Source organism: Ciona robusta, chromosome 2 (genome assembly GCF_009617815.1).
Source record: "Ciona robusta chromosome 2, ASM961781v2".
In the NCBI taxonomy this organism is placed as follows: domain Eukaryota; kingdom Metazoa; phylum Chordata; class Ascidiacea; order Phlebobranchia; family Cionidae; genus Ciona; species Ciona robusta.
This window is the reverse complement of record NC_143236.1, coordinates 8,355,300-8,367,071: the sequence shown is the minus strand read 5'-3', so window position 1 is coordinate 8,367,071 and position 11,772 is coordinate 8,355,300. Positions and strand designations below refer to the sequence as shown.

At 36.4% G+C, this 11,772-nt stretch overlaps 2 protein-coding genes and 1 pseudogene across 4 annotated transcripts; 1 reads left to right on the top strand and 2 right to left on the bottom strand.

The window, feature by feature from the left end:
• Positions 1–1,110: 1,110 nt before the first annotated feature.
• Positions 1,111–3,807, bottom strand: LOC149740885 (N-acetylated-alpha-linked acidic dipeptidase 2 pseudogene; annotated as a pseudogene). The gene has a single exon (XR_016384446.1). The product of XR_016384446.1 is annotated as an N-acetylated-alpha-linked acidic dipeptidase 2 pseudogene (transcript).
• Positions 3,808–4,124: 317 nt separating this feature from the next.
• LOC149740884 (BET1-like protein) lies at positions 4,125–6,960 on the top strand. 2 transcript variants are annotated; one of them, XM_089873030.1, is made up of 4 exons: positions 4,125–4,299; positions 5,124–5,215; positions 6,215–6,271; positions 6,326–6,960. In XM_089873030.1, exons 1-4 carry the CDS (start codon positions 4,281–4,283, stop codon positions 6,491–6,493), a joined length of 336 nt encoding a protein of 111 aa, XP_089729156.1. In that variant the 5' UTR covers positions 4,125–4,280; the 3' UTR covers positions 6,494–6,960. The 2 variants fall into 2 exon arrangements, with proteins under 2 accessions (XP_089729156.1, XP_089729155.1); XM_089873029.1 differs by lacking the exon at positions 4,125–4,299 and adding an exon at positions 4,832–4,979.
• A 493-nt stretch (positions 6,961–7,453) lies between these two features.
• LOC149740883 (SANT and BTB domain regulator of class switch recombination-like) lies at positions 7,454–10,483 on the bottom strand. Its single transcript, XM_089873017.1, has 2 exons — positions 8,388–10,483; positions 7,454–8,058 (listed from the first exon to the last, which is right to left on the bottom strand). The coding sequence occupies exons 1-2, from the start codon at positions 10,256–10,258 to the stop codon at positions 7,812–7,814; spliced, it is 2,118 nt and encodes a 705-aa protein (XP_089729143.1). The 5' UTR covers positions 10,259–10,483; the 3' UTR covers positions 7,454–7,811.
• Between the last annotated feature and the right edge of the window lie 1,289 nt (positions 10,484–11,772).

The window sequence follows — 11,772 nt, the reverse complement described above, 5'->3', positions numbered from 1 at the left end:
CGGAAAAACGAACAAAACACACTACAAAGCGTTAATAAGTGTAAAACAAATTAATTAAATAATAAAAATACCTTTCTAAATACATAAAACACTAGTAAGAACATATTTCCCACATTAGGTCGGTTATATACGCTCTTTCGTTGTGTTTACTGTCGCCGAGTCTGTGGTGTAGCGGTTTGCGTGCGGTCGTAAACTGTCTTTGTTTCATTTTTACCGGGTTCGAGTCCCGCACAGTGGAATACTTTTTTATATTTTTTTTCAAGTTTTTTTTGTTTGACGAGTTTGGGGTTAGGAGTTGGGGGTTAGGGGTTAGGGGTTAGGGGTTAGGGGTTAGGGGTTAGGGGTTAGGGGTTAGGGGTTAGGGGTTAGAGGTAGGGGTTAGGGGTTAGAGGTTAGAGGTTAGAGGTTAGAGGTTAGAGGTTAGAGGTTAGAGGTTAGAGGTTAGAGGTTAGAGGTTAGAGGTTAGAGGTTAGAGGTTAGAGGTAGGGGTTAGAGGTTAGGGGTTAGGGGTTAGGGGTTAGGGTTAGAGGTTAGGGGTTTATATCTTATGTGTATAAACCGTGAAACTAACTGCTCCCCATAAAATAGAGAAACGAATTTGTCATCGCCTTCTAGCGGAAAAATTTTTCCGTCTTCTCTGTATAGCTCCATGTAATATAAATTGGTCGAAGTGGCATTCTTCCGGCGATTTCGACCGACTAACTTCATTAATTAATGTACAGAAAGTTAGTCGGCCGACTGAAAAACACGGTAACCAAACCAATACAAACCGCGACCGACTAACTTCAGTCGGAAGCCGAGAACAAAGAGAATCTCTTTGGCCGAGAATACCACCCCAGTATCCTAGGTCCTAGCACGACAAGATAGTAATCCTCCCGCCGTTGGCCAGGTAAATTAGTTATCAAAATGTTCCTCATGTCACCCGTATATAGGTGTGAATACCCGCCAAGGGACCTTAGGATTTAGCAGAGTTGGATCATTGAATATCATTGTAACTTTTTAATATAATTGCCACCAAGCTTTAAATTAATAAGTTGCGTGTTTATTCTTTTCGATCCATAAAATTAATTGCCACCAATTATTACTAATTGCCACCAAGTTTTAAACTAGTAAGTTGTGTATGTGTTTATTTTAGCTCCATAAAATTAGTTTACGGGTATCATAAAAGGGCATAGATAAATGCTGGATAAAATATCAGTGAAAAATAAATGCTGCTGAAAAAGATTGACATAGAAATATTAAATTACAAGAAAAAATGAAAAACAAACGCATTTTAAAGCTGTACCTGAAAATGATTCGACATATTTTTATAAAAAAAAATTAGGAAAAACACTATGATAAAGTGTGCATGAAAAATGAAACAATCTTTGTAGAAAAGTTTAATCAAAATGCGATCATTAGGTCGGTGGCTGATAGGATTTTTAAAGTAAGAACTGAGAGTTGTTGTTTTACGTCCTCCCAGGACCCTGAGTTATTAAGAACATTATAAATTGCATCGGTAACACCTGGAAACCCACTGGCACGATAGGCATTGTGGCTCGATGGGGCAAATATAACATGGCGCCATAAGCGTCCAGGGAGACCGTTAAAATCAAGAAAACCGCGATCGATTTGAAAAAGTTGGTCGTTAACTATTCGTATTGAAGATTCACTTGACGCTAGGGTTAAACTTTGCGCAACGTTGTTTAAATTTTGTGCTGCTTTTCCAAACTCCCAAATAGCAGAGTTTAAGTCTGTTAACTGAATTCCATTTGCAGCTAATAGTTTTCCATTTGTGGTTTCTAAACTTTTAAACATATACCTTAACTTTGCAGCATAATCAATGGGATTAAGTGGTAAAACAGATAAACTGCTTAACTTTAACATAACATCTGCAGCGACTTGACCAATCGCTTTGGAATATTTGAATTCTGGATCTATAAAATTTTCCATGTATTTAAACGTGTCATGTAGAGAGTGATACACAGGGTAAGATGGGATATGTTCATCAAATGTGTATCTTAAATCAACCGAAGCAACTCCACATCTTTGTAGGAATGTTGTATAGTCGCTACCAGAGCCTAGATTTCTAATGAAAGGCAAATTGTGATCATTCGGATTTTTATGCAGCCAAGTGTCGTAAACTGTCGGCCGATTTTTTTTCTTTTCTTCTTCATTTGGATTCTGTACAGATTTTGTTGAGTTGTACAACAGATTATGAAGTGTTGGTGTCGACCCTGCTCTCATTGTTGCATTACCTTGCACTGCAATATCTATATTAACATATGACACAGCACGAAGTAACAACCTTTTCTCCAACTGTTCCGTCCACTCAGTAGATCCTATAAGACCTGGTTCCTCAGCTGCCCAGTTACAAAACACAATAGTTCGCCTTGGTTTCCATTTTCCTTGCTTCACCACAACTCCCATAGCTCGTGCCACTTCCATTACCACAGCTGTACCGCTTGAAGGGTCCAAACCCCCAAATGCCCAAGCATCTCTATGGTTCCCAAGTAAAACATACTTATCAGGGTCTTGCCAGCCCTTTATGTAACCAATCACGTTATGAACTTTCTTTTGTACTTTGTAATTTCCAACATGGATCCTTACTTTGCAGTTTTTATGTAATGCTTTAAAAGAGCCTCCAATCTTGTAAGTTAGATTCAAACCACCCTGCCATTTCTCTGGTGCGTCTTGGCCGCCTAAAATGGCCATGTATTCATAAGCTTGCTCATAGCTTATTGGTTGGGCTTGTATTTTAGGTAATTTAGCTTTAGATTCATCAATTCTGTAGGTTAAGTTCAATGAAGGGTAACCTGGGGTTAGTGGGTCACCTAGCATTTGGACTGAACCACGCTGAAACCCACTTGGGGGTAACCACCATGTGTTTGGGTAACCAATACTTGACTTCTCAGGACTCCAAGAGTGTATAGCAATACCTCCATAATCAAAGGGGTCTGTAAATATAACGATACCTGTGCAGTTATACAGCTCTGCATTTTTAACTTTCTCCCCGCGAAATATTCTCCCATATCGTGCCATGCAAATCGAACCAGAAACATTGACATTTAACTTTAAAAGTTCTTCAAAATCTTCAACTCTTCCATAGTTGACATAATATAAATCCCCAGATGCTGTACCATTAGGTGTGTGGGCAAGAAACGAAGGTAAAACTTTAGGTTTTTTCTCATTTTGATCCAGAGGTACCTCAGTATAGTTCGTTTTTAAAGCAACTGACCCGTTTGGGAACACCAGTTCAATGTAGTTAGGGTCTGATATGCTTGGGTAAGACAACAACACACTGTATGGGTAAACTTCTACTTTATCTAGATGAGTTTCCCATGTTTCTTTAACTAAGTTAGTGAGTACAACTTCATCTTGATAAGAGCCTGCCTCGTGTGGTAGAACTGTTAACAAACGCAAATTCTCTTTTATATTCGATGCTTTTATCTCATTGAGCATCAAATCTTGGATACCGGCATCAAAATCCCATTGAATGGTATCTGAAATCGTTTTAACGTTGACTACACTTTTGCCAATCAGTATCCCAATACCTATTGCCAAAGCAGCTGCGAGAATGGAGGCCATAATAAACAAAATCCTGTTTAATCCAGTAGATGTTCTCTTCGCTCTTACATGATCTTCCCCTAACAAACCTTTGGCCCCAGAATCCATTGCTGATTATTATTAAAACATATGAAACATGGTCTAGTTTTAGCACAAAGAAACGTCTTTAAATAACTACGTTCTGCAAGTCAAACGGGGATTAAACAGCAGGGCCAAAAGTGCAAACTATCACAGATGCAGTCTGCAATGGTGTCACTTTATACCCAATATTACAACTAAACGGCACAACCAGCTGTACAAATATACAGGGATGCAGTTTTTTTAACACATTTCTTACACAGACTTTTAATTTTATTGGCAATACGCAAAGGAAATGAGCATATCGTGTTTACATATTATTCTTACCTGTTCAGCTGTCCTAAACCTGAAATACTGGATAGTGGATACTGCTATTTAAACCGATACCGCTCTACCGCAATATAATATTGTCGTCTTAATTTATATTCCCAATTGCATATTTAGCTGATAGCTGTCAAAACTTGCAAAAAAGCTTGAAATCGCAAACATAGTAGCTGCAAAGCTAAGTTGCAGAAAGCATTCACTAAATACCACATTCGACCTAGCGATTATCCACTTTAACTGGTTTGTTATGACGTAAAAAGTGACACTTGTGTCAATTTTAATATTGTCGATGGTGGAGTTTTTGGAAGGAATTTTGAAATATAACAACAAAAATGGCAAACTGGAATAAAGGTATGTTTGTAAAAGTACTTAAACTAATTCGTCATGCACACATATTTCTATACTGTTTCATAATTTATTATTAATTCATAGACGTAATAAAAATATTGACAGATTATCATTTTTTTAGACAAGCATCTTTATAATCATGTTCCAATAAACATTAGCATATGTAATATTAGTTTAAATGGTGTTGGGGTAATGGGCAATCCCTAGCTTTAATCCAAGGCTTCCTGACATCGCAATAATTTCTTATCCATATACCAGACTGCAGAGTATGGCAAGTGCACGAGCGATTTTTTTACAAACTTTTGGTTATGTACGCCATCATTTTTCCCACGCACGCCAACTAATTAAAAATGAAAAAATGCGTAATAAATTAAGTAGGATTTCCTATTGTGGCTTGGAAATGTACTTGGTTTGCATGCCGATTTTTGATGTTAGCACGCGCGCACGCAAATAATAACCGTCTTGCACGCGCGAGATCTCGTCCGGAACTGCCATACTCTACAGACTGGTCCATATATTCTATTTCTACAATATTTGTTGTATAAATGGGTCCCTGTAATTAGTGCAGGCATGCCACATGCGATTGTCCACGATGTCTTAATGGTCAAATTCCCCAACCCCTATTTCATAGGACATGGAGTACATACTGAATATTATGAACATAGCACTAGTTAAAAGGGCTGGTATGTATTATTTTAGGAAAGTTTGAACATACATTTGCCTTTAAGTAAACCTCATCCTCATATATATATATTGGCTGGTATGTAAGGATTTTTTTTCACTTAAACCAATTTTCTTTATGAATTAATGTTTCATTTTCATTTCAGGAAGTTCAGTTCCAGACACCGAGCAGATAATGGAAGCGGAAAACAACAGACTTGCCGACCAACTCGCAAGCAAAGTTTCAAGGCTTAAAATGGTCGGTTAAACCACCGCGTTTGCCGTGTGCACTGTTGCTTGATATTCACACACACTTATAACAAGTTCTGGTTAGTGGCGTAGCCAGGGGAAAGGTTTAGATGTTAAGGTTCTCCTCCCTTCCCTTTTATTTGGGAGAAAAAGAACATTATAAAAAAATATTTATTTGAAAAACCATGCCCCAACTTTTTTTTAGCCACGACACCAGTTCTGATTATTACTGTACTTTATGATTGAAATGACTGGTTTATGAGTAGGTTTATCAAGTCCTGCTAATGTGAGGCACATGGTAATTAGTCAAAAAAAGTAACAATCAGGTTGAGGCAAAGTGGTTAAGGGTTAACAAATGGGTGTAATAGGATTTTTTCTAGCGCTGGGACTTAACATGTTGTTTTTCACCTATGTTGTCCAAATGTAAATCATCGTGATTGGTTACTCAGAGTGAAGTTGTTTTGCTTATTTCCCATCTATTGGTAGTTTAGTCTCATATTGTTTCCTTTAGCTCTTCTGGTTTGTTGTGGTGAATGGTAGTTTACGGATTCCAAATATTTTTTTGGGTTTGTTTAAAATTGTCTTTATGTTGTCTAACTCTAACATTCCTGATGTAAATTGGTGCTTCGCGTTACAATTTGAACTAATATGAAGAGAGTTACTCTCAGTGTCATGCCAATGTGCATAGTGTATTCTTTGTAATTTTACATGCACTCATCTGGCTCATAGTATAACTTGGCAGTGGCCATGTTATTCTACACTGTGTGGAGCCATTGACATCTTAATATTTGGGCATAAGAAGGTGTAATAACGGGAGACATAATTTTGACCCTATATAATTAAGAGGCTGAAAATGCAATTTAGACGAAATGTATATCTTTTATATTATACACTTTGATAGATTTGATTTTTGTCTGTTACGTTTTCGTAGTACCGGATTCTTACATCTGTATTTAATTACATCTTAATTTCTTTCCCTTGAAGATGTTAGTTTTGCATTTCCATCTAGATATCACTTGACATGAAAGACGGTGTGGAAGATGACAATACTTATCTGGATGGAATGGTTGGTTTGTTCTTTATATTCCCCAATATTGTCCTTACATGTCATCTGTTTTAGAACTCTGATTTTATGAGCACCACCGGTCTATTAGGAGGCTCGGTCACTCGGTTTTCTAAAATGATGGATTCTGGTCGTGGGAATCGTAAACTAATGTGCTACATCATTGCCTTCCTTGTTGCTGCTTTCTTTATATTGTATTTTATTCTTACAAGGTCTAAAACTTGAAGGTCATTTCTGATGAATTTTATTACCTAATAGTAATACATAACATGCCAGTACTATAATATACGCGTAACTGTATAATATAAGCCAGAAATTACATTGTTTTGGAAACCAGTATATTTGTGTACAACATAGGAGTAATGTGTAGGGTGTTATCCAGATATTTTAAACACAAATAGCACAAGTGAAAATCGAATGCCATCTTTTATTTTTATTTATACTTAAGCATTGTTTGTGTCTATAAAGTTAATGTTACTTATATAGGTGTTGCTTTTTAGAAAATATGACTTATTTTACTTTTGTTAGGAATGCAACAGTTGTTTTATCATTTGTGTTATTACAAGTTTGGATAAGTCACTTCAAAATAGCCAATGAACCTACCATGATAGTAGTGTGTAGAATGGCTTAGTAGTTAAAGTTGGTAATTAACCAGTGCACTTATTATTGCAATAAAAGTCAATACAAAGGAAGTATTTTGTTTGTGAGGCTTTGTATTTTAATCTAAATAATGAGGATTGTAGGGTAAAGGTTTAGGAAATATATATTTTGCTCCCACTGGGAATGGTTTAATATTTAAATTGGATCTATTTTTATGCCAAGGAGCCATTTTGCACGGTATATGGTATATTAGGCTTTCCCTTGGGTGTAAGTGGACACAGGTAACATGTCTTAATGTTAAAAACAAAATGATATCAGCTGAAACACTGTTTGGTCCTAACACTAGTTAGATATCTGTAATATAGCGCGTTTTTGTTTGTTTTCGGTTAAAAAGGTTGAAAAACAGTTTTGCACCGTAAAGGTTAAATAAATTATTTATACACAAGTGAAATTACAGTGGTTAACCTCAGCTTAAAATGTGCAACACAAATATTTATCACAAGATATTTCTCTCACGTGAATAAGAAATGGATATTCTTGCCAGTTGAAATACAAACTTGACACTTTACTTACACAGACCATGTATAATTTGAAGGTAGGCTATATTACTGCGGGGGAAGACGGGACACTTTTAGCACATAATATTTAAATATTCTGATCTTTAAACAATTAATAATGGTTTATGGGTTCTTGACTTTGTTTTAAATATTGTGGTTTAAAAACTAAACTATTTTTAGTGATGTTGAATTATAAACCAATCGTTTCAAATGAAGAGAATTGTGTCATAAATATTGGCCCATTGCTAGTTTTCCCAATTTAATTTTTTTGTTTGTTAAACCAAAAGCCTTCAGTGATGTCTGAAGCTAAAAAATGTTGGTTATTAAGAAAGTTGGTAGTTGTGAACTGTAACGTTAGAAACTAAATTCCCAAAGGTATCCTTTCTTCACCTTCTCCCTCTTGTTTTAAAATCTTTTAGGTTCCCTTGCTTTCCTTGACCTTGATTTGCGTTTGTCGTTCTAAGATTGTTAAAAAACGCAATTTCCAATTTTGTGAATATCCCACCAGGCAACCCCCTCAAATCCTTAGTTTTCGTTTTCTCCGATTTCTCTCCGCTTCGTTGTTTAGGGAGCTGCGAGGCCATCGTGTGGAAGCGACGGCGATCTTCTTCACGTTGAGTGTCCTGGTTCCATCTGGAACAAAAAAATAAAATAAGTTAATTTCTGAAATTCATAAAAAGGCAAAAATCACAGCTTATTTCTGAAATTTATCCCAGAAAATTATTTTATTTTGTGAAGCCAGAGCCAACTTTAAGTAGCCACTGGTTTGGAGCTATTACCACCAGTGTCTTCCTGAAATACACACAAGGCAACAATGGTAGCATCAACAAGCCACGAACCAGTAATATAAAACCAACCTAATGTTTGACTTTCACATTTTTATGACAAAAAAAACAAATTTTCGTTTATATTAGAAAATTATCATATTATGTGAATTTAATTTTACCCGATATCGAACCAACCTTATTGATCTAGCCGTATCCCATTTCTGTTTGCTTGGAAACTTTGCATAAGCTGTGATATCGGTAGGAATCTGGATTTTCTCTTTGCGCTTAGGGGCCAGCTTTTCTACGATGCTACCAGCAGAATAACTTTGAGACCTTGGAACAGAGGGCAACTGTGACATCATAACTGACTTCTGTGGTGCAACAAACATCTGTTTCATCATTGTCTCGTCATCAATTGTGTCCTCCTCTGTTGAATCAGGGGCGCCTTGTAATGAACTTTGGAAAGTTTTCGAAGTTGTTGGGCTAAGTTGTACAGGTGCTGGGGTTAATATCGAAAGTGGGGTCGAAGTTGTTTCTTTGATGCTGCACTGCGTCTCTTCAGCTGAAAAGATGTTTAAGTCTGTATTGCTGTCGTTAGGCTTGTATGGGATTTTTATCAATGCTTTATGGGATAGCATATCGTCTAAACATTTCCTATGATTTGAGTCAGTTGTTGTGACGACATGGTCACGAACATGGCAGCCCTTGTTGAGGCCGGTGGGGTCAAACCTTAACACTGTTTGGTTGCAACATAAGTAAACCCCTATTGGGTAATCTGATCCATCTCCAGCTAAGTTTTGAAACTGTGCACGTTCAGTATGGTATCTGCAATGCCCAAATTCACAAAGCTGAAAAGTCTGGCTGCAGCGTGAGCATTTTAAATGGTTCACTAAACCCCATAACCTCCAGTAAACCAAGTTCCACTTGCGTAGTTCGTCATATAAACTGACCAGGTAAGCGTTTATATCCCAAGATAAATCGGGCGAATGTTTAAACGTCATTCCACCATGTTTATCAACAGTCAACCTGTTATTAGAACATGCCATGTAAGGACTTTGTTGTTTGGTCATAACTCTCTCACAAACTGAGCATTTAAAAAGATAACAAGCTTTTCCAACTGAATCCTCATCTTTTACATTTGGGTCGAAAAGCTTCTCAATTTTTTTACAGAAAAGTTTGCTTTTAAATTTATCTTTTCTATCCTTTACGTCTTCCAGTTCTGAATGGGAAAACTTGGCAGCGATTTGCGACGTAAGGCGGTCGTTCACACAATTCATGTTACAAGGTGTTGCCACGATGGCTGACATGTTTTCTTGACAGTAATTCACGCATTCCTTCACCAGGGAATCCATTTTTAGAAAATCAGAAGAAATTAGGATAGAGATAACATTACTGGGTTCTAGCTTCGGTAACTCGTATTCTTCAATTAGGGAAGTCCCCCGCTTTACATACCTCATTAACCAATCGAAAATATGGATGTCGCAATGAACAGAAATATCAACCTCTTCTAAACGTTGCGACTCAAATGATAAATACTCTGCAAAATATTGCATCTCCTGTACCAGTAAGTCCCTCGGACAGTTGAAATCTTGCTTTAAATTTTTGGCCTCATCACATACATGTATCACCATGCTAGGGCCTTGGTCTTTGCTTATAACAGGGTCAGGTGTCGAATCTAAAAACCTTTCAACTTCTGGAGCATTTCTATCATGTTGTATTGGTTTGTATTGCTTAGAACTACCACTGGCCTGATTCTCTTTCATCTCACTTGACAGTGACGCACATAAGTATTCATAAACCCCCCCAGCATGAGAAGTACTTTCAGATGTTCCAGGGAACTGTTTCTTTACATTGAAGTCGTTGTTTGTTAAATGTTGTTTGGTATATTTACTTTTCATTATTTTAAACTTTGCTTCACACTCACATGGAGTTGTATGGGGAATTAACCTGGATATTGTTTCCCAGTTTATTGGTGAAACTTCTTCATTTATTTGAAGACAATTCTTTAATATTTCTTGCAGTATCACCTCAGAATTGGAGATGTTACTTTTATCATTTTCATTCATGTTTTGATTCTGGCAAAACCTTAAAAGAAATTTTAAAATTATATAAAATAGTAAACAATTTAGAAAAGACACCACTTTTCGGTTTTGTTTATTACTTGTTTTAAAGTGTCAAAAACCAAAGTCCTTTTAATGTTAAGCTGTTTATAAATTACAACTAAATACTGATATAAAACTTAAAACATAGTGTATAACCGTCGTTCTAAGGTAAATTAATTGTATAATTACAACATTAAATGCCTAAACCGCAAAATTTGTATTTAGCTTACGTTGCGTTGCTATGGGATTCAATGTTCATTCAAGCAGAACGAGATTCTTAGGCCATAGACATGTTTTAAAATGTAATGTACTGGGTCGTATAAATAATTTACTCTCCCAAGTGCTTTATTGGCCTAAATTATTCCTGTTTTCAGTTTATTTAGTTGTAAGTCGACCTGTCGAATGTGTAGCACTTTCCAACTATACAAATAATTTATGGACTTTTTACCCCACGGACGTTAAAAGCGTCTGTGTTTAGAAAAATACAGGAGCGAAAATTATAGCCAATTAAAGGTAAAATTATAATTGCTTGTAGCGTTTTAGCTTGCTAATTTTGCGACCTTAAACGCTAAAGTTGCTATCAGTTGCCAAAATGCCGGTCAAGAGCCTGACGTGTCGCTGACGAGACGCCTTATTGGAACCGTTTACTGTCATATGATATGACACCATTGTCGGCGCTTTAGGGAATAAGTAATAAATAATGTATCCCGTGTCTCTATGAGTTTGGGGATGGATGTATACGTCATCGAGCGTGTTATATGTCGTCGTAATTGAACATTTCGATGACTGCGGGTCGATGAAAGCAGGTTCATATTTAAACGCAGAAAGTGGTTTTCGTATAGAAGTTTTGCTTATTTTCATCCGACTTAAACTTATCAATACGCAGTATATACAGCTATGTACAACTCTCGTGTGCTTTAGATCGAAAAAATCCGCTGTTTTTCGCGTTATGAGATAAATAGCAGAAAGGGCTCAGTTTCTAACACCAGAACTACAGGAAGTATAGGTTCATTCAAATAACAAAGATATTAATTTTTTTGCAATTCGAGTTTAAAGTCTCGCAAATACCAGATCGTCGTACCAGTAAACTTCAAATATTTGTCGAGCCTCAGGAACGGCGTTCTTTATCTGGTGGAAATCCAGATCTCGTTATATTTGATCAGTATATAATGTTTTAAATTTAATCGTTAACACTAGGCAGAATATATATAGTAGGGTGGGGTAAGATGGGACATTTTTTCATTCTATTTTCTTGTCCTGTTTGGTAGTAAACAGATACCATTCAAGGATTATAAAACTGTATTCTTACGAGCACTATTATACACTGGTGTTAATTGTTTAAAACACGATTAGGATATTTAAATATTGTGTGCTAAAGGTGTCCCATCCCACCATATATAAATAACAAACGTCGTTAAATACGCATAAATTAATTTATGAACTGGAATATTTGTGAAGGCTTGCAAGGATATTAAAAA